Here is a 21,016-nt window from a genome sequence, read left to right as displayed (position 1 = left end):
CAAGGTTGGTGTATCGGAGTAAGATCCAACAAGGTCACAGAACTCTTCTCAGGGCAAATACATTCAGTGAAGCTTTACATTGCTGAAGGATAAGGGCCAGACAGGCTCGATCAGTTACAGAAATATTAATAAATCAATCACTTCAGTGCCAGAATACAGACCTGTATTAAGTATGATCTCTTCAGGATATACACTGCTCTAGGTGGGTGTCAATCATTTGGTTTTAGGGGACTGAGACAAGGCTCGATTGAGAATATGCTGCTATATATTTAGTTAGTTATGTCATTTATTGTCAGATTCTTCACTTAAGTAAAAGTAGAAATACCACAATGTAAAAGTAGTCCATTTAAGTAAAATCCCTGCCTTCAAAATCGAGTAGTATGAAAGATGAAATAACACAAAATTCCCCTTACAATTTAAAGCTGCATGGTCTGTTCAAGTTCAAGCTCAAGTTAAAGCTCTTAAAGTTAAAGCTGGCCGTTGTGGAGCTAATTCCACCTATTTTATATACTGTGGTTTATTATAATGATGCATCACATGTTACATGCAGGTTATAGGGTTTTATAGCAAAATAACTAAAGCTGTCAGATAAATGTAGTGGAGTAAACAGTAATAGATTCTGCTCTGAAATACAATGGAGTAGAAGTATGAAGTAGCATACAATTAAAATACTGAAGTAGGAGTAAATATTCTTTGTGTGTCACGCACATACAACTCTGCACAGCAAACATGGGTTTATAAGACACCAAAAATACTGTTGCAGGGGTGAAACATTTCTCGGTCAAGAATAATCTTGCTGCAAAAAGGTCAACTCAAAGTTGTTTAAAAAAGAAATCATCCAACCAGAAGAACTCAGGAGAAATAAAGTCTTGTAACTTAAAATTCTAGCCCTGAAATTATCATATAATAAGAAATAAAACATGAAATGGACATAACAAACAACGCCTCTGTAGGGAGACCATTAAACCTACTTGTTTATGGCTAATGGTAATTAGTAACCTAAATATAACTGTGCACATAAAGATCTTTGACTTTTGGCTAAACTCTACTTCTACTCTTCACTGTAATTGTTTTCATGAGACATTGTAATTTAGGTTTGTACAAACATCAACAGACCACCTTTACTTATGCATAAAGAACTTCTAATCAGTCCAGTCTAATTATTTTTTATAATATCCATTGCGCACACCTGAACTGTAATCTTTCACTTTTAAATGAGACTGCCCTCATTTATCAGAAAAATAATCCTCAGCCCGGATAATTATCAGACATACAAACATAAACACCTTTAGAAGTTCAGATGTGAGGACCTGCTTGCCTCTTAAGTTTATACAGTCATTTGACCTGACCAGTGGCCTAGTTGTACACCTCTTAGATGTTTATGCATATATGGACGCTAATCTCTCAGTCAGGACTATGGGATTTGAGAATATTTTGTTTTATAGAGATCAAAGTAGCTGGCTAAGATCAGGAGAAACCTTTCAAACACATCAAACAGAGAGCAATGCATCCTGAATCCCACGCCCACAGTAGCCAATCAAGCCACGCATAACTCTTTGTAAAAGAAAAAGGATTCTCAATGTGGGTCTCCCTCCATCAACATCTCCCGCAGCTCACCCCCCACGGAGGCCAAGGGGTTGTTCAGGCTCATGAGCTATCAAGGAGAGCCACTGCACCGTAGTATCTGTATGCCCCTCATACTTGGCTAACACGATGCTGGTACTGAGGAACAGAGAGATACTGTGTTAAGAGATCAAAGCAGCAGTACAGAGATTTAGACTCACAGCCTGTCAGTCAAGATGGCGAGACAAAGCAGAAGAAGACAGAAATGCTTACACACACACACACACACACATACTCTCCTGCTCACTCGCTGGGTTTCTCTGTGGTGTGCCTGTAAGGGGTGAGGCGTGACTGTCAGATGGCTTAGGGGCTACTCATTTGTAGACATCTACAGCGCTGCATGAACACCTCAACACACACACACAAGCTACTGATTCAAGCCCTTTCAGATGAGAGGTCGCTTCTAGCCTTATATTGGCCTGTGGAGGAATGTTCTGTGCTCTCAGCATTTTCCCTCGTCTCGAAGATGAATAGAGCTATTTCACAGACGGTGGAAAAGCAAAACAATGCTCTGTGTGCTTAGACATGATGTAGGGGCTTCATTTCTGGTTGATCAAAGACGGGTTTTTTGTCACGTTCGCAATAAATCTCAAATACCTTTTTTTGTGGATAGAGTACAGACATAAAGGCAGTAAGATAACAGTTCAACAGGAAGTCCTGCTGTAAAGAATGACCCTTGTTCATGTCTAATCTTTTGTACATGTTGATGTGATCACCCCTGCCTGGTCTGTGTTTGTATCATTGTCCCTTTCACCTAGTGTGACCGGAAACATAATTTCCTTTGTAAAATCCTTCAAAAAAAACGTCAGGTCGTATTTGGAGTGTAAGAATTATATCACTCGGGAAAAATACTTTGCTATGTTCTGCAATGGGATCAAGACGACATAGAAAAAGACAGCAAGCCATGGTAAATAAAAAGGGAAAATGTGATTTAAAAAGTACCTGATAAAATCACTTGCACAGTTAGATACCTATGCCTCAGATAAGAATAACAATGACACAACACCACCTTGTGGCCGTTGACTAACATTTTAATTTAGACTTTGTTCCATCATTAATGGTTACATGGACAATGTAAATGCCAAAAGGATTAAGCTGAAAATAAGCATTATGCTTACAAAAAATTAAAAACAATTCATAACAAATGAGATATTTCAAAACATCATAAAAAACATTTCCTCATGAAAAGTGCAAAACAAATCGACTATCAGAAATTTGAAGAATGCTCTTAAATTAAGGCAGGATGTCAATGCTAATACCACTATGAACTTCCACTTTACAAAAAGGAGAAATTTGCAAGCAAATCTGAGGCTGAACGGCTGAGCATGCCCCCTTGCCAGAAGACTTGTGTTTAGGAAGAGGACTGAGGTTGATACCTCCACACAAAACCTCAAACACAAGTCAAAAGCACAGGACAGGAACAGTCAGTCACAGAGGAGGCGCAGAGGACAGCGGTGACAACGCACATGCAGGTCTGATTGGTTGGAGAGCCCATGGTAGGTACAGATCCACGAACGGGGCATGATCCTATTAAAGTTCAAACTGAGGTGATCAGTCTGCAACTTCAGTTAGTGCAGTTTTCAGAAGCCTGAAAGAAAAAATATTTATATATATATAAAAAGTAGTGATGTTTTATCCCGATTAATTAGGAGATCAGATCACTATATCGTGCACTTTATTATAATAATCACACCTGCTTTATGAGCGAGCTACATGTGCACAGGACACAATTCTGAAATATGTGAATATTTTACTTATTTTTTAGACTCTGTTATGACAACTTTCCCTTTTGCCTGGATGACAAGACATTTTCCTATTACCAGTTGTCCTCAATAGTTACAGAAGTATTTCACTCATGATTTAGTCATTCAGAAGATGTTAAGCCCCATATTACAAATACTAACTTGCCATTTTGTTTAGCACGAAAACAGATTGTTTTAAAAGTGCATATACTCATGGAAAACATTGACAGATGGTGATATGAAAAAGGTGGCCAAATTCAACAGTCCAAACTGAACAAAAGTTGAGAAAAATGATACCATGTTAGGAGAGGGAGATAGACAACTGCAATGTTTGTGCCATTGTATATTGTGTGTTTATAATAGCCAACCTTTTCTGGAAAATCAACAATCTGTTTATGGATAAAATAGTCGGAAATTGTCTATTTTTTTGGATAATCGACCACTAATAATGGCATGGCAGAATGTCTGACGGACAGACACATTTTTTATTGTCTCATTATATTAACATATCACCCAACCCTGTCCCATGTCACCGGAAACACTCACATCTAATGGCTTTGTTAACAGTTTTCCATTTCAGAAGATCTATGTTGTGATACCAGAAACCATGAGCTGCAGTCATCTCAACTCTATCTGACACTATACTAGTTTTCAGTGCATGTGGAGGCTGTTGTATTGATATCAAATGAACATCTGAATAAGTGCTGAAACTATTGGTTGAATAATTGATTAGCTGATCAACAGAAAATGCATGATTTTAATACTATCTTATTGTATATCATATAACCTAAGTAAGTAATGTATTCAATAAAAATACCAAACAACACACTGGTAACAGATTCTAAAATGTGAGGGGATTCTGCTTTTATCCTCAGTTATATTATTGTAAATTGAGGAAGCTTTAAACTGTTGGTTCGACGTTGTAATCTTCACAAAATATCCTAGCAACCAAAAGGAAAAAAATATGTGGTCATCGCTCTACAGGTGAGGTTGAGACAGAGATGCATTTTCTACTACAATGTAAAACATTTAATGAAACAAGGAACATGTATTTATTTATTTAAGTTCAACTCTGTAATCTCAGATTTCAAAGAGCTGAATGACCTCGCAACAATTACAAATACTCCTGGGAGAAGGACAAAGGGCATATCTTGTTGCCCAATAAGTATTAACATGAATAACAAGAATGTTGGTAAACTGGATTTACCCTACTCCACAAACATAATTCTTCAATACAATATGAAAAAGTTAGCTTTTTGGGAGCCTGTTTCGGTACCTTGAGGGTTTCAGAAGCTTTACGCAGTTCTTTGATGACTGCAGACAAAGCTTCTGGGTTGATGCCCTGCTCACACAGTCTCACACATATGGACAGAGACTCCATGTCCAAACCTGTGTTCAGCAACCTGGAGATCTCCAGCAACACTGTTGGGAGGAAGAAGGTGAAGTTAAACTAGTTACCAAATCATTATCTAGTGACAAGACAGGTCCTTTGCAATTTGTTATTAAGTTTAACACGATTACAAACAAAAGGAGTTAGCAGAAGAAAAAGAAAAAAAAATTTACAAATACATACATGCTGCATGTTCATTAAATATATATTTACCGTCCATAGTCTCCCGGACTGCGTTTAGGTTTGTATTTGCTGCACTTGCCATGATGTAAACTGAATATAATTAGCCAACGCTTGCTAGCAGGTGGCTAACAAATTTCACTTGAAGGGGTCGCTAACGCGATACGAGATTTTTTTTTACAGTTCAGCCAGACATTAAACGTTTCATTTTCATTTTAGATACAATCTCAAAATATATCACACGCACAATCATAAAGGGACACTATTAGCAGCTTGTTAGCTACCTTGCCTGCTAAGCTAGCTAACTCACACGAAACCGGAAGAGGAAGTGACGACTTGCATCCTTGATTGGTTCCCTAGAACTTCCTGCAAATATTCTATTGGCCAACGGGTCTTATGGCGAAATTGAAATAAACGTTTGAACCCTCTCGCTGCTGATTGTTTGCCGATTGAAGATTGTTTTTAGCTGTATGTTCAAAGTACGGACTCATTAATAGTTGTAAGTACCAACGGCAGAACGTTATATAGCTTGCTAATATTTAAATGTACCTTTCTTATTTTAAGTAAAGTGTTGTGTTAAGAAAGAGGGCAGAATGTAACGTTAAGGCTAACGTTACTTAACGCTATAGAAACAGGGAACGTAACGTTACCGTAGCTAACGTAAACGTACCAAACTTAAACAAATGACTAAATTAAATGCACTCGAGTGGATTATGCCTTGTCAATTTTATGTCTGAAAAGCCCTTTTCCTTTATGCTGACTAGAATATTTCAGCTAAAATGGGGGACCATGTTGAGCTACAGATCACTCCAGAGACTCCAGGCAGGCCGTCAATAAGGAACCCCTTTGAAAGTCCCAATGACTACCACCACCTTCGGGAACCCCTGGTGCCAAGCCCATCTGTCTTCAAGTCCAAGCCTTGTAAAGCTGTACGTTTGAACACACCTCAAAACTTTTACACCTACTACTATGTGTCATATCTCTACCTGCAAATTACTACATGTTGCATTATGTCAACACGTTTTGCTTTGCTGATATGAAGTTTTTTTTATTTAATTCCTCATCTGTCTCTCCCTCAGACTCCACCCAAGTTTAACTGGTCTATTGACGAAATGGCCTGTCTTCTCCCAGTGCACATAGACCCAGAGGAGATCCAGCGACAGTCTTTTTACCTCAGCCAGACAAGGTATGTACTGAAACACAGTAGTAGTAGTAGTAGTAGTAGTAGTAGTAGAGTAACCTATATGTAGGTTATAAGAATGACATTGTGACATCTATGAAATTGCTTAATGGCGGGTAAAAAACAAATGCAGAGCCCATCCTGATATTAAATGCAGAGAGCATGTTAAAGAAGGCAGGGAGTTTAAGTGATATATATAAAGGCAATTAGGACAGCACTCCAATTAATACTTTTTATTGCCACTTGAACATTTCTGGCAAAAGGCCCATCACTGTGTTTTTCTGGCAATCTCAAACAATATACCTAAGTTTAAGTAACAAATCTTTTTTCTACCAAACATCTAGGATGGATTCTGACATTGAGGAAAAGCGTCAGAATGCTATTGAGCAGGTGTGTGACTCTAATAAAACCTAATCATATTGTTTATTGATAGAGAAGTTAATATATTGATGGTTTATTGATTTTATTTTGTAATTAAGCCATTTGTCTGTCTCCCAATAAAGTTTTTCACCAAAGGAGCCATCGTGCCCTCGCCCTGGGCAGCACCAGACACCCGTAAAGGCCCTCAGATGTATATGAAAAGTATGTTTATCTTATTGTTTATATTACTTTCTAACGTTATGCCCTGTATTTGGTTTTGTACATTATATAAGCATTTCATGTTCATGTTACTGTATTGTGTCTTCGCACTTGTAGGTTCTAAGTCTGCAATGATTGTAGAGGAGCCAGAAAAAGTCTCAGGTTGGTGTCTTCTTTGAGATTGTTTGACTTAACTTTCTACAAACAGTGCCCATCTCTTCTTCTTTCCTGCTCTATCTACTAACTTGTTTTTGTATCTGTCTTATGTTTTTTATTTATTTTTACAGTTGCTTGTCAGACAACTCTTTCGTTACCTTTGGCTTTTGATTTGGAGAAAGTACTAGGTAAGCCTCTAATAAATGCCTGCACAATCAAATCAGTATTTTTACCATCAAGTCATCATCATTGTTTCTGTCTGTTTCTTCCCCATCCTCAGGGGATTATTACCACTACGAGGAAGCATGTGATGCTGTCCAGGAGAGTCTCAGTTCCTCCTCCTTAAGACGAAAACTCTTCCTTGATGGCCAGGGCACTTACAGCAGCTCTGACAGCTCCAGCCCACCAAGCCCAGAGAGAAGCCATGCCAGGAACGAGAGGCTTTCTCTAAACCGAGGAGAGGGAGCTTTCGGACAGGTTGCAGAGGGAGACGCTATATTGTCTATCTTTTCCTCCCCTTTGTCCTGTGGCGCGTTGGCTCCGACTCCCTCTACGGTGAGTGGAGACGTGTACGGGTTGATTATTTCGACATACTCTTGGTATGTCAATTTTACCGCCCAAACTGTTTACTTGAGTTGAAGTAACACTGACACTGTTAAACAAAAATGTATTTGCATTGTTTTAACTATAGGGTCAGTTCTCGTCCAGTCCCATCCGACATGGCTGCTTCCGGGACTGCAGCCTCGGCAGCATCACCAGTCCTCTGGTTCCTGATCGGTCGTCTCCTGCTGGCCTGGCCTCCCCCACAATTTCTCCTATTGTTGCACATGCATCACGCACACCCATATGCTCAGGTAGGTATTTGTTTTGTAACTCGTAGCAAAATGTGTAATATCTGAAAACATTCTCTTCCAACTGAATTTGAATCTGTGTTCTTTCTTTAGCTGAGAGGAAGCAGCTGAGCAATTTGACTCCACATGGTGTTCCCCTGGACATAAATGTCAGTCCCTTCAATGAGAGTCCATTTGTCGAGGGTTGCTCTCCCATTCGTAGCTGCTCCCCACGCCAGCTCCATTGCCACAATGAGCCCCATCACAATGCCAGACCCAAGCCCCGGCCCAGAGTCCGCTGCTGGGCCTCCCCTCCCCTCATCTCCCCAATCCTCAACCCTAAGTTCCAAGACAATCTGGAGGCTGAGGACCAACTCCCCTTCTCATCCCCCTCTTCGTCCTCCTCTTCTCTCCCTCCTATGGAGCTAGATCCATCTTCACCCCTGGCCCGCGGCGCTCACCTCACTGACACTGAGAGAGTTACCCTGGATCCTATGGAACCTGTGAAAATGGAGGAAGGCAAGGAGACAGAGATAGAAGGAAGGTTGGAGGATGAAGAGGAGGAAGGGGAAGGGCTTTCGGGACAGCTGACCAGCTCTCGTATGGGCAATGTGTCAGCAACAGAAAGCTCTCGTATGTTTTTATCTCTCCTGGCAGAGGGAAGCAGCATACGCTGTGATTCCAGCATGCAGGTTTGTGTGATCCATTTCATTCAGAGAACTAAGAGCTGCTTTGTTCTTTTCTTATTTCACTGTATGTTTAACTTACTCATGTATGAATCATGTCTTGTTTGTCTTATTAAATATTTGTAACAGATTGCTTTTTGTGTATGTTCAGGTGGACAGTGGGTACAACACTACCTCAGCAGGCACCGCCAGTCTTATAGATGGCCTCAGCGCCGACTGTCACAGCAAAGAGTCCTTAAGTTCAAACCTGGCAGAAGAAGATTTCCAACTCACTCGGCACACTAAAGTAAAGGTAAGTTAAGCCTTGACACACAAACAGGCTTGTGGATACGTGAGTTTGCGCCTTTAGATCTAATGCAGTATCAGCACTAAAATACACTACTGGAATTACCTTACAGACTTCACTAACAATGTTGTGCATGCTGCAAGGAGTTATAAGTGTCTTTTAGTTACTTTTTAATTTTACTAAAATGAAGTTTGTTTTCCAGGCATTTTATCCTCACCACTGAGCCATCTGATAGATGCATTTAAAGGGACGCCTCTTCCAGTGGAAGCTTAAAGATGATTATTTTGCAATCAAATACAACATGTACACTATGTTTTGAAGCATTTATGTTGCATTAATTTGGTTAGGGTTTAATTAACTGTTTAATGCAGTATGAGCTGAGGGGTTTCACAAGTGGTTATTAGTTCTTTTTAAGGTTTGAAGTTCAAGTTGTCAGACTGAAAGCAAATGCTTTACCATAGTATGTTTTTTAATCACAGGTTAGAAGGGAGAAAGACTCTTAGTCCCACTGTAAGACACATAAAAGCTATAATTATAATTCAACAGTTCTTTTGGACCCAGTATTCTATACTGGTGTGATGGGGGGGGAGAGAGTCAATTCTGTATCAAACTTGCACAACAATAACCTCCTTTTGATGCTGTATTGATGCTTTTCAATTTTATTTGGTGCCGACGTGATCGACCCGATAGATTGACTTTCAGATGACATCACATTTGTACTGTATTTATCTTTTTATAAAACAGTGTATCATGAGGTTTTTTGTTTGATAGCTTTTTGTTTTTTGAATGAATAACAATTGTTAAAATTCAGGTTACTTGTGGATGGTTTGTTGAATATTAATATATTCCTGAATAAGACACAATCAATGATGCCACTAGCGAATTAAAAGCAGATTGAGCCATTTTTATTTTATTTGATATACTTAAAAGCATGGGCTGGATCGCTGTCACATTAAATTAACTTGAATTCTTTGCCTGGCTTGTGAAGACTATTTTTTTTTTTGAGTTTGGCGTTTCTACAATGTATTCTATGTATTTTGACTTTATGGTCCAGAAATAAGACCTATTTGGGGTCGAGCTCCCAATAATTGAATAACATATCACTCAATGTAATTGTATTGCGACAATTCTTGAGATTGGGATTCACAATTCTGTTCTAAATGTGGTAAGAATTTAAATAGTTGAGAATATACAGTATATACTTTTTCAAAATTATAGGCTTTTGATGATGACGACTGAATCATTTAATGTAGAATACTTAAAATGTAATTCATTTTGTAGATCAGGGCTAGCAAACAAGACTGGACAACGACTTGTTTCTGTCAGTTTTATAAGCTATGTTTTTCAAAAGTACTTTTACAGCTCAAGATTCACGCTGGGCTTACATAACACACAAACAAATTAATAAAAAAAGGAAACACTTTAATTGAATTACCTGATACATTGTTGACAAGTTTCACTGCATTTATGATCGCTGTCCTCGTCTATGTACCAACAAGTGTTTCATATATAAAAAGAGCAGAGTGGTGTTGGAGCAGTGTAGCTTCACGGTGCTAGATTTATTAAAATGAGCACACTTGCTCAAAATAAAACAGGTAATTGTGTCCAAACTGGTTCTTTCATAGACTTTTACGACTTCTTGATGTGAAGGATCAGCTGGTGGTTCAGGTGAATTGCTGTACTGCTTCCTGCGTCAGCGGTCCAGTTTCGGTTTCTTGGCCTGTGGTTCAACCTCTGGGGCTGGAACACTCACACCAGGAATCTGAAATAAAAGACAAGTAACTGGTAGTTTTAAGTAAATTGAACACATTCTTCTATTAGGACTTTCTTAATCAAACCTAAATACTGCTGGTTGAGAGGAAACATCTCTTGAACTAACAGATGTACAGTTGTGTTCAAAATAAGTGTGATTTAAAAAAGTGAATAATTATCAAAATCCTTCGAATAGCTTTTAATTCCATAATATCATTGCATTGGGAACACTGCACATTCAATTCCAAATCAAAACATGACCAAAATTGATCAAGTTTGTGTTATACCTTTAAAGAAAGTGAAGAAAAACGAATGTTAGGCTTTTCAAAAAAAATAGTATTTGCATTTTTCTTTATAAACTCAAACATTTACTGTATAAACTGAAAAATGTCTCAAGGGTTTGCTTTACTTCGAATCACTGCACTAATATTTAGTTGCATAACCATTATTTCTGAGAACTGCTTCACATCTGTGTTGCATGGAGTCGACCAACTTCTGGCACCTGTGAACAGCTATTCCAGCCCAGGACCATTGAACTACATTCCACAATTCCTCTGCATTACTGGGTTTTGCCTCAATAACAGCATTTTTGATGTCACCCCACAAGGTTTCTATGGGATTGAGGTCTGGGGATTGGGCTGGCCACTCCATAACATCAATCTTGTTCATCTGGAACCAAGACTTTGCTCCCTTACTAGTGTGTTTTGGGTCATTGTCTTGTTGAAAGACCCATTTCAAAGGCATTTCCTCTTCAGCATAAGGCAACATGACCTCTTCAAGTATTTTGATGTATTGAAACTGATCCATGATCCCTGGTATGCGATAAATAGGCCCAACACCACAGTATGAGAAACATCCCCATAACATGATTTTTGCACCACCATGCTTTACTGTCTTCACAGTGTACTGTGGCATGAATTCAGTGCATGGGGGTCGTTGAACAAACTGTCTGCGGCCCCTAGACCCAAAAAGAACAATTTTGCTCTCATCAGTCCCCAGAATGTTGCCCCATTTCTCCTTTGGCCAGTCAATGTGTCCTTTGGCAAATTTCAACCTATTCAGTACATGTCTTTTTTTCAGCAATGGGACTTTGCGGGGGCTTCTAGCTGATAGCTTTGCTTCACATAGCCTTCTTCTGATCGTAACAGTACTCACAGGTGACTTTAAGTCTTCTTTGATTTTCCTGGAGCTGATCATTGGTTGAGCCTTTGCCATTTTGGCCATTCTTCGATCCATTCGAATGGTAGTTGACCGTTTTTTCCCACGTCGTTCATGCTTTGAATGCCATTTCAAGGCATTTGAAATCATTTTGGCTGAGCAGCCTATAATTTTCTGTATATGTTTTTGCCCTCTCCAATAAACTTTTTAATCAAAGTCCACTGCTCCTCAGAGCAATGTCTGGAACGACCCATTTTGCGCAGTATTTCAGTGTGAAATGCACTATAACCAGCATGCACAACATTTGCTTCCTTCCTTCCTTCCTTAAATATGGGCCATAATTGACACTAGTTTCTTCACAGAATCAATCACCTCACTAATTGAACACAACACTGCTATTATTTTGAACATGCCCCTTTCAATTACAGATTCAATTACACAGAATGAGCAGCATGCATGTCATGACGGTTGGGTCTGTTGGTTTTCTATGACTCTACAACACTTACTAGTAAATTATTTGCCATGTAGAAATATCACTTCTTCCAAAAAAAATTGATTTATGAGGTTAGTGATGTTGGACTGCTATTATTTTGAACAACTGTATGTAGCCATTAGTGTGTACCACTGGTCGTTTGATAGTGAAACCCATGTTCAGTTTAGTGAGCCCTTACCACAGGGTCGATCAGAGACATGCGGATCTTCTGGTGCTGAATATTGGAGGCGTCCAGGCTGATGGTGACCTTCACCTTGTCAAATATGCGGAAGGTGTGCTGCTCTACTTTCAGAGTGGGACCCTAAACACAGAAGAGATCTTTTAAGCACAGCATCCTCTGATGGTTTTAGGTTATCAGTGTTGATCTAACCAGCTATATAAAAAAAATAAAAATAAAAATAAATAAACTTGTGTTTATACCTCTTCATCAAAAACAAGTTTTGGGCCCGCCTTGTCTTTGGCGTCAAAGAACACCGTTCCCTCCAGGCCAAACTTTGGGATGAGTATGATGATTGCGTTCTTCCTCACAAACAGAACGAATCCCTCTTCGTTCAGTATGCCCCGGCTCTTGAAGAACAACTGGAAAGAAATCATTTGCATTAAAAGCATGAATGTGCAGTGACTTAAGTCTTATAGCGTGGCGTCTGTTTGATTCTCCTTTACTCAAGTGTTCATGGGGTTAAAAAAGGACATTATGCTGATTCTTTATCATGATGGTTCAGGAAAGTGTTTTTTTTTTTAAATGTGAAATCAACCTAGTGTGTCCATGTGTGTTTACCTGTGTGTGGAAGGCCACAGATGCTCTCTGTGCATACTGAGACATTTTATGTCTGTAGTTGAGGTTGTTGGCGAGAGCTGACTGCTTTTGTTTGTCCATCAAATCTGGGTAGGTGCTGTCTGCTGCTATGGCCACTGCCAGCAGGCGGTGTACTATAATATCTGCGTACCTGTGCAGAAGCGCAGATGAACAGGGTGGAGGGGGAGGAGGTTTAGATGGAGAGAAAAAGGGAAGAATATGGATGACATAAGGAGGTTAGAAAGAATGGTGCTGTGTTATTTTGTCAATTGTGCACGTTATAAAAAGGCCCGACCCAACATATTTAGTCAAGCTGTGTAGAACATCTGTTTTCATACCTCCTAATAGGTGATGTGAAGTGTGTATAAATGGGTGAAGCAAGGCCGTAGTGGTGGAAATCGCTGTCCATGCCAGAACAAAAATAGACAGCCTGCATCATGCAGCGAGTGGCCAAGATGCGCAGGAGCGTGTTAAAGTACGGGAAGCCATCCACTCTGGCCACGTCAAGGGAGTCAGCCAGTGCCTTGGCCGTATCTGTGTGGATCTCAACATCCTGGGGAGAAAGGGAAACAACGTGTTGACACCTTCAAATGTATTTATAGTAGAAATCATGAGTGTGGTTGTTTTTATTTATGGAGGCCACGAAAACAAAAACGGTACTGCCCAGCTGTAAAGCAACTTGTCTGTTTGCAGCAACCTTGACTTCTGACATTTGCCACAAGAGATTGTTAAAAAGCATAAAATAGTTCATAAAAAAGTTCCCCCTTAAATGTCGCCTGATAAGCAGACCATATTGTGATTTTCATTCACTTCTGTTTAAGTCATTGAACAGAGATGTGGGCAGCGATTCAAGGGTTGGGAAACGTGATTTAAATGTGATTAAGCTCACATTTTGGATATTTTTTTGTGATCAACAATTTTTTATTTATTTAACACACAAAACATACAATTTGCAACATGAAAATACCCCCCCCCGTCATCACCACCCAGACAACAATTAAGAAAAGATGAAACAGTCGCTACAATATTTAAGACCATACAACGAAATAATAACAAAAAAATAGACACACTACAAACCAAATAAACATATGTATAAATGACAACACCATAAATCATACACGTCTCTCCCCAGCACAAAGCTTCTTAGGAGCCCTCCAGAAAGCTCAAGTATCTTCCCCATTTTTCAGTGTAGACATCCGATCTGGCGAAACGTTTGTGCGACATCTTTTCAAATGCCGCCACCCTAGCCATCTCACAAGCCCACCACATTTTGGCTATTTAAAGCTATTGCCAATTAATGGACATCCTCAATTCATAACCAGGTAAATTGATTAAAGTAGCTCAAGAAGCAAGCATATAACTTGAAAACCAGAGCACATTTTCTGCATTTTTCTCACCTTGGACTTTGCAGCCTTGAGCAGGATGTCGTAGTTCGATGGAGGTGGTGCTGGATGTTTCCTCAGCATGGCACAGTCCGGAAATTCGTCGTAAATCTTCTGGGCAACTGAAATGTTGGCCAGCAACATGAACTCCTCTACCATGGAGTTTGTCTCCCTAAAAACCAAGAGATGGATTTATTTACATCTGTCCAAAACACACTGCAAAAAAATAAAAAGAGCTTTTGTGGAGAAAATGGTTTCAAAAAGGATTCTTCAGAATCCTCCTTGAAGTTACCTACATGAGTTCTTTTGTCTGGAGGTCAATGGGGTCGTGGGTTTCACTGTCTATGTGGAAACGGACCTCTAAGGATGACAGCGTCAGCGCCCTAAAGGATATCAAATGCAACATAAAACACAATTCATGTTCAATACAGCCAGCTTCAATATATAGCGGTAACTAAATTCCTGAGTTCCTGATGTTGGAGGCAAATGAGCCATGTATAGACCAAAAGAAAAATCAAACCAATAGCATTTTCTGCCCACACCATTAGAATGTACCATTCTACATTTTGTAAATATATATTCTTCTGCCTCTACTATACCTAACTCTAAGTGCTTACCCTTTCTCTATTCTCTGCCTCTTGAGGATTTTGGCAAGTTTGTTGAGACCTCGCAGACTCTTGGTGATATCATCATTCTTGGTGGTGTCATCAATCCTCATTTGGGCCTCAGCGTAGGTCAAAGATGCCTGTAGAACAAGGAAATATAAAAAAAATATGCTTGAAAATATCTTGACCCTATAATTTTGTGTCTTACAGTAGATAATGAAAGCAGTATCACTTGCAGTGCATTTGATTCACACATCACTTCAAAAACATTGAGTATATTTTCTGTTATGGTACATTGTGTGTTGGTACCATACCTTGGAGTTAATGACACTTTTTGTAAACTGGGTCTTAAGAATTTCAGCCTCGTGGTTCATCTCCCAGATACATGAGAAGGCCAGCCTGGTAAAAATTAAAAAAAATAATAAAAAAATAATAATAATAAAGAGACAAACATTTCAACTACATTCAGTTAAAATCAATTAGCTGCAATGGCAAAAAAAAAAACAACTATGATCTATTTATTTTCAGAAATATCTTTTTAAAAGAAGGCGCATTTATGTTATTGATTATTATGTATGTATGTGTGTATGTATGTTTTGTCCTCACCTTTCCACATTGGAGCGTAGAGAACAAAGATTGGAGCTGAGCAGCTCAGGAACCATATCTATCCTCTGATGGACACATCATTAAAATAATGTTAGTTTTTTGGAGTCAAGCTATCCTTTTACAGATCAACAGAATTCTAAAATCAACTATAGTGGTCATGGAAAGCATATTAGTTAGTCACAATATCCAACATTTCCATATAACCCAAATATTCCTTCCCAAAAACCTGGACTGGATACATAAATAGATTTTATAAACACTCAATGCTGTCAACAAGTGTGTTTGGCACCTCCAGAGGGCATACATTCAGAGCTAAAAGATGAATGGAATCGTGAAAAGAGACGTTAGTGTAATTAAGCTGCAATCTGGCCCATAATGGTGGACTGTGCCGGCATGCAAAAAATCTGAGTCAAATAGCTGAAAACATGGCAAAGGTGTCAAATTGTCTACTACATTGTAAACACAAACTCTAAACAACATCTTCCAACTATAAAATGTGCTGTGAAATTTAATGTTGATAGGGATTTTCAAATTCTGATGTGAAAACACTTGGATGCAAGTGTGTGTGTGTGTGTGTGTGTGTGTGTATTTTTCCTTACTTTGCCACACAAGTAGACAGTGGTGCCACGGTTCGCAGCCTCTCTGTCCATAGCGTTGCCAGGTCTGATGAAGTGACTGACATCAGCGATGTGGACGCCCACCTACAAAAAAACTAATTCAATACTGTGGGCTCATATGAAATATAAAATGCAAATATTTCTGTACTTTATAATGTATGTGTCCAGCATGTGTACCTCAAGGTTTCCATTGTCCAGCTCTCTACAGTGTAGGGCATCATCAATGTCTGTACATCCCGGAGGATCCACACTGCACACTGTCAGATTCCTCAGGTCCTCTCTCCTCGCCATGTCCTGGTCCACAAACATCCACATTAATACACACACACACACACACACACACACACACACACACACACACACACACACACACACACACACACACACACACACACACACACACACACACACACACACACACACACACACACACACACACACACACACACACACACACACACACGGCTGGGTATCGTTTCCATACAAATACCGTGACTTTGATACCGATTCCTAAACTATAAACTATACTTTCTCCGATACCAATTTTATAAAACAAAAAGAAATGACGTTACACATTACGGCACAAATCTTTTTCTTCATTTTTCAGCTCCTACAACGTGAGCCCCGTCTTTGTGCGTAACGTAGAGTTTTTCCTGCGTGTCTCTACGACATGTAACGTTAGACAGCCAATCACAAACATTCCTAGATCTTGGTAGAAGCATGCTCCATGCTTATTGGCTCACTGACGCTGATGAGATTTACTCCTTAGGTATTGAAATTGGGTATTAAATGACGAGGCATTTTTCAATTCTACATACTTTAGAGGCAATTCGGTTGGTGCCTAAAAAGTATTGAATTCGGTACCCAGCCCTACCTATACATATGTGCTTTTAAATCATAGGGCGAGAGACCCACTGATAAATTATCAACCAAACTGTTACTAGAATACTGCTCAGTGTAGCTCAAGAAAAAGCAGTCATTACCTCTGGTGTGATGGTCCACGGCATCTTGGGAAGGAAACTGAGCACAGCCTGAGAAAAGTCCTGGTGGGGGACGTCATGCTCCAGCAGCAGCACCTCCTGCTCCGTGTCCTTCTCCCCTGCATTTCCCAGACTGCGCACAAAGTGACCCTAACAAAGAAGAAAAGATGTATCTCGATGGACAGACTCTGTGTTTTTTGTGCATGTTATTACGTGTCATGTTAGAGAAGTGTGGCTTCATATATATATATAGAAAACATAGACAATTCAATCGTGTCAAACTTTGGCAAGTGGAGATGTAGGATATCTAAGTTCCAAAGATTTGACAGTCTGACGAGGTTCCAACTCACATTCGGATATCTGGAGTGTTTGGGCCAGCCATCGATGGCCACCATGATCCTCTGGCCTGCCAGTGTGGATGCCTGACGCGTTTCAATGCGAATGCGTGGGATACGGCGGTCTGCCGGGGTGAAAAGATGGCGGGTTGACTGTACGAAAAAGAAGAGAAAAGAGATGGTCAATGCTGAGGGACAAGGAAGTGCTAGACAGTTTGTGAAGTATACAGAGATGTATTCGTTTAAGTAAAGCATGCATACCAATTTTGAGGACAGCTTCACATTTTCAAGCCAAGCTAAAATATACTGTGTATAACATGTAATATTATAGAACAGTCTAGACTTACCTCTTTAATTTGGGAGATATTGAGCATGCCACAAAATGGCCTCCAGTTCCTTTTGATTATTCCCACTACTTTGCCTGTGGGCTTCCTGGCTGCTTCAGCTGCTGATATCCTCAACTGCTCAGACACACAGGAACACAGAGGCCATTAAGATACTGAAGCTACAAAGGCCAAACTGGGGTTGCTATCAATTGCAAGTCTCTTTGTGTGTAGCACAGCACCCAGATACTGTCCACACACACCAGTAAAAACCCTAATGAATTGCATTCCGACTAGAAGACTATGAGAAATAGCATACACCTCCTCAGCCAGTCTAACAACTCTTCCTTTCAGTTAAACACAAATTCACCGCTTTCTCCTCGTCCTCCTCTTTCTCCTCCTCATTATCGTCCTTTGCTGCCCCTTCATCCTGCAACACGACTGACGAGGGCGCCACCCACTGATTCTGTGGCAACAGCTGCACTGCAACCACATCCTGGTACACTGCTCTGTTGAGATTCTGAAGACCCTGGATGAGAATCTGAAAGCAAGCCGAAGGGACAGTACAGAGCTTTTAACATTTGCATGCACTTAGCTATATTTGACAGTCAATTAACCTTTAACTGGAAAGTCAACATGACAAATTCTCACCCAAACCCAGATGAGGTCTACTAAGAGTCTTACATTCCTAGATTCTGGATAATCGTTCAGACAAACTTTGTACATTCTCACACACACACACACACACACACACACACACACACACACACACACACACACACACACACACACACACACACACACACACACACACACACACACACACACACACCTCTGTGCTTTCTTCCCCATCTCCCTGGACAAAGACTGTGGCCTCCAGATAGTTGTCCCTGCTGGCCCTAAAGGTGCCCTGGACGAAAGCGCCACTCTTAATTCCTGCTTGGATCTTGGACAGAGGGAGGTGCTCTGGGAATAACACCTTACTGCTAGTGATGTCATGCTGAGAGAGAAAAGAAAAAGCGATCAATGGAAGGAGAAAAACCCAAAGAAAAGGCAGCGGCATAAACAGGAGCTACAGATACAAATTATACATACAGAAGTAGCTTTTATTTCTATATTTAAATAGTACAAATTGTTTACCTTGTCATCATTGGACAAAGCCAGACGATCCACAAGCTCAGGGTTCCCTATCAGACTCTTGATGTACTCCTCACCTAGAACGTATAAGAAAAAATGCTTGTGACAAAGTGGTAAATACAGCTGATGCTGTTTGAAAGCATGGTAGTATCCAACAGAAAATAGTGAGGAGGCTTTAGGTGACTTCTACTTGCTAAAACATGGATGGTATTTCAATCAGAATGACTGTTAATCCTGTCTGCAAGTTGTGGTAGAATTTTACAACAATGTTTTTTGGGAGCTGTATTCTTGCCATGCAGAGCATTTTAAACTCATTTCAAACAAACTGCTACTGTGCCCCCTCAATATATTCTTTCTTTGAAGAAATATCGCCTACATTTGTACACCAGCAGGCCACTCTCCTCTGCCTTTTGCTTGTTCCCCTGATCATTGGTAAGGAGGACCACCTTGAGTCCGTCTGCGTCGGACTCAGACGTCTTCAGGTGCTGGCTGTACCATTGTGCCGCCACACGGATTGCACGGTCGTTACGGTCATTGGCGCTTTCCCCCGGTTCGCGTTCAATAAATGTCTCTCTGGAAAAATAGAAATTATAAGGAGGATAAATGTAAAGGTGACAAAACAGAAAACCTTCTGTCATGCTTTTCACAAGCAAATGTATATCATCAGAAAGGTCTTATATATGAATACGAGTAGAAACTTCATGAGCAACTGGCCAATGTACATTGTTATTGTTAGTGTATCATTGATTACTTATACTTTTTACATATTACTACTAATAATAATATATTTTATTTGTATAGCGCTTTAAAAAAAATGTACTCAAGGGCACTTTACATGACAATAAAAACAATGACAGAAGTAGAAAAAGCAATAACAGTATAAAAACAGCTACAACAATAACAATTAAAATAAAATGAATGGTAGGTTTGAGTGCAGTTTTGAAAGAGGGGAGTGCAATTAAGATGTTGTGATGCAGTATAAAGGTCAGTGGTGTCTTTGTGTACCTGTGGTGTTCGTTGGTAAAAGCATAGAAGAATTTCTCTTTCTCATGTATCATGTCCTTCAGGCGTTTATAGACTGGTGCACTGCGGTGGCGAACCTCCTGCAGCACAGTCTGAAGGATTATCACATTACGAATCACCGGGTCTTCCAACACGTCAATCTGCAGGACACAGAAATTATAAACATAAGGTTAAAGAGAATCGGAGTGCAAAGGTTGTATGTGTGTGCGAATTTAAAAAAGGGAAGTTATAATGGACTAGAATCAAGGAATCACCATCACCTAAATGTACAGTATGGCCTTCACTGCAATTGGTAAACATACTGATATGTCAGTCATGTAAAGACACAACGAAGATTATACAGCTATGTGAAAAGGAAAATATTGCCCTTACAATAACCTAATGATGTACTATTCATTCATAAATAATTCAAGTCAGCACCCGTTTTTGCAGTATCTTATAATGCATGAGATAGTACATGATGTATTATGTAGTATTATTATCACAATAAATGAAGCAAAAACTGGGGCTACAAGTCTGTCAAAAGGCCCTTTTTTGTTTAAGCACAAATAAAATGAGATATCCAGGGGAAGTGGGAGACGCTTTTTACCTGATGCAGCACCACATTCGTGTCAGGGATCACATAATGTGGATAAGAGCACAAGTTGCTCTCAATACATGCGTCCCTCTGCAACACCGTGGACTCCTGTTTGCATTCAGCGCAAACTTCGCTTCCGCACCAAATATCATCTCTCAGATAATGCTCGCGCACTATCTTCATCACCCCACCCGACCGGGTCTTCCTCACAAAGGTTTTAGATTTCAACATGATGAAGTTGAACGCCTCAAAAGATCAAATCCCGATGTTTTTATTCTACCATTTGATGACAAGCATAAGAGTTAGCTCATGAGTTAGCTGCCCATGTGTAAACTAACTCAGTGGGCCGACAAAACCTTACCAGAGGTTTGATGAACACGAAGTGGGATATCAGGTGTTCGTTTTCAATCGTGTATGTTAATCTCTATTTAGAAACTTTGTTGGAAAATAATACACACGTTGTGCATAAAGTCATAACGACATTTTACGGTTTTTATGTAAAACAATTTTAAAGTCTGTGTTTAGTTTTGGTTGTCCATCTAATAGTTGTACAATGAAAACAAAGCAGAAGAAGGCAGAA

The 21,016-nt window shown here is 39.8% G+C and overlaps 3 protein-coding genes across 3 annotated transcripts; 1 reads left to right on the top strand and 2 right to left on the bottom strand.

Moving 5' to 3' along the window:
- Positions 1-2,618: 2,618 nt before the first annotated feature.
- Positions 2,619-5,267, bottom strand: mzt1 (mitotic spindle organizing protein 1). The gene is made up of 3 exons (XM_078272621.1): positions 4,969-5,267; positions 4,642-4,787; positions 2,619-3,211 (listed from the first exon to the last, which is right to left on the bottom strand). Exons 1-3 carry the CDS (start codon positions 5,018-5,020, stop codon positions 3,188-3,190), a joined length of 222 nt encoding a protein of 73 aa, XP_078128747.1. The 5' UTR covers positions 5,021-5,267; the 3' UTR covers positions 2,619-3,187.
- Positions 5,268-5,309: 42 nt separating this feature from the next.
- bora (bora aurora kinase A activator) lies at positions 5,310-9,624 on the top strand. The gene is made up of 12 exons (XM_078272620.1): positions 5,310-5,434; positions 5,700-5,864; positions 6,015-6,121; positions 6,460-6,505; positions 6,619-6,697; positions 6,812-6,856; positions 6,982-7,038; positions 7,131-7,405; positions 7,542-7,704; positions 7,795-8,372; positions 8,518-8,658; positions 8,855-9,624. Exons 2-12 carry the CDS (start codon positions 5,715-5,717, stop codon positions 8,873-8,875), a joined length of 1,662 nt encoding a protein of 553 aa, XP_078128746.1. The 5' UTR covers positions 5,310-5,434; positions 5,700-5,714; the 3' UTR covers positions 8,876-9,624.
- Positions 9,625-10,053: 429 nt separating this feature from the next.
- Positions 10,054-20,782, bottom strand: dis3 (DIS3 exosome endoribonuclease and 3'-5' exoribonuclease). The gene is made up of 21 exons (XM_078272619.1): positions 20,449-20,782; positions 19,842-19,999; positions 19,213-19,409; positions 18,840-18,913; positions 18,532-18,699; positions 18,070-18,240; positions 17,724-17,837; positions 17,392-17,529; positions 17,045-17,191; positions 16,239-16,355; positions 16,044-16,145; positions 15,445-15,509; positions 15,153-15,237; positions 14,851-14,978; positions 14,530-14,616; positions 14,249-14,405; positions 13,190-13,404; positions 12,834-13,002; positions 12,476-12,634; positions 12,234-12,356; positions 10,054-10,414 (listed from the first exon to the last, which is right to left on the bottom strand). The coding sequence occupies exons 1-21, from the start codon at positions 20,665-20,667 to the stop codon at positions 10,346-10,348; spliced, it is 2,862 nt and encodes a 953-aa protein (XP_078128745.1). The 5' UTR covers positions 20,668-20,782; the 3' UTR covers positions 10,054-10,345.
- Between the last annotated feature and the right edge of the window lie 234 nt (positions 20,783-21,016).

Source organism: Sander vitreus, chromosome 17 (assembly GCF_031162955.1).
Source record: "Sander vitreus isolate 19-12246 chromosome 17, sanVit1, whole genome shotgun sequence".
NCBI classification, from domain to species: domain Eukaryota; kingdom Metazoa; phylum Chordata; class Actinopteri; order Perciformes; family Percidae; genus Sander; species Sander vitreus.
This window is presented reverse-complemented; position numbering and strand designations above follow the sequence as displayed.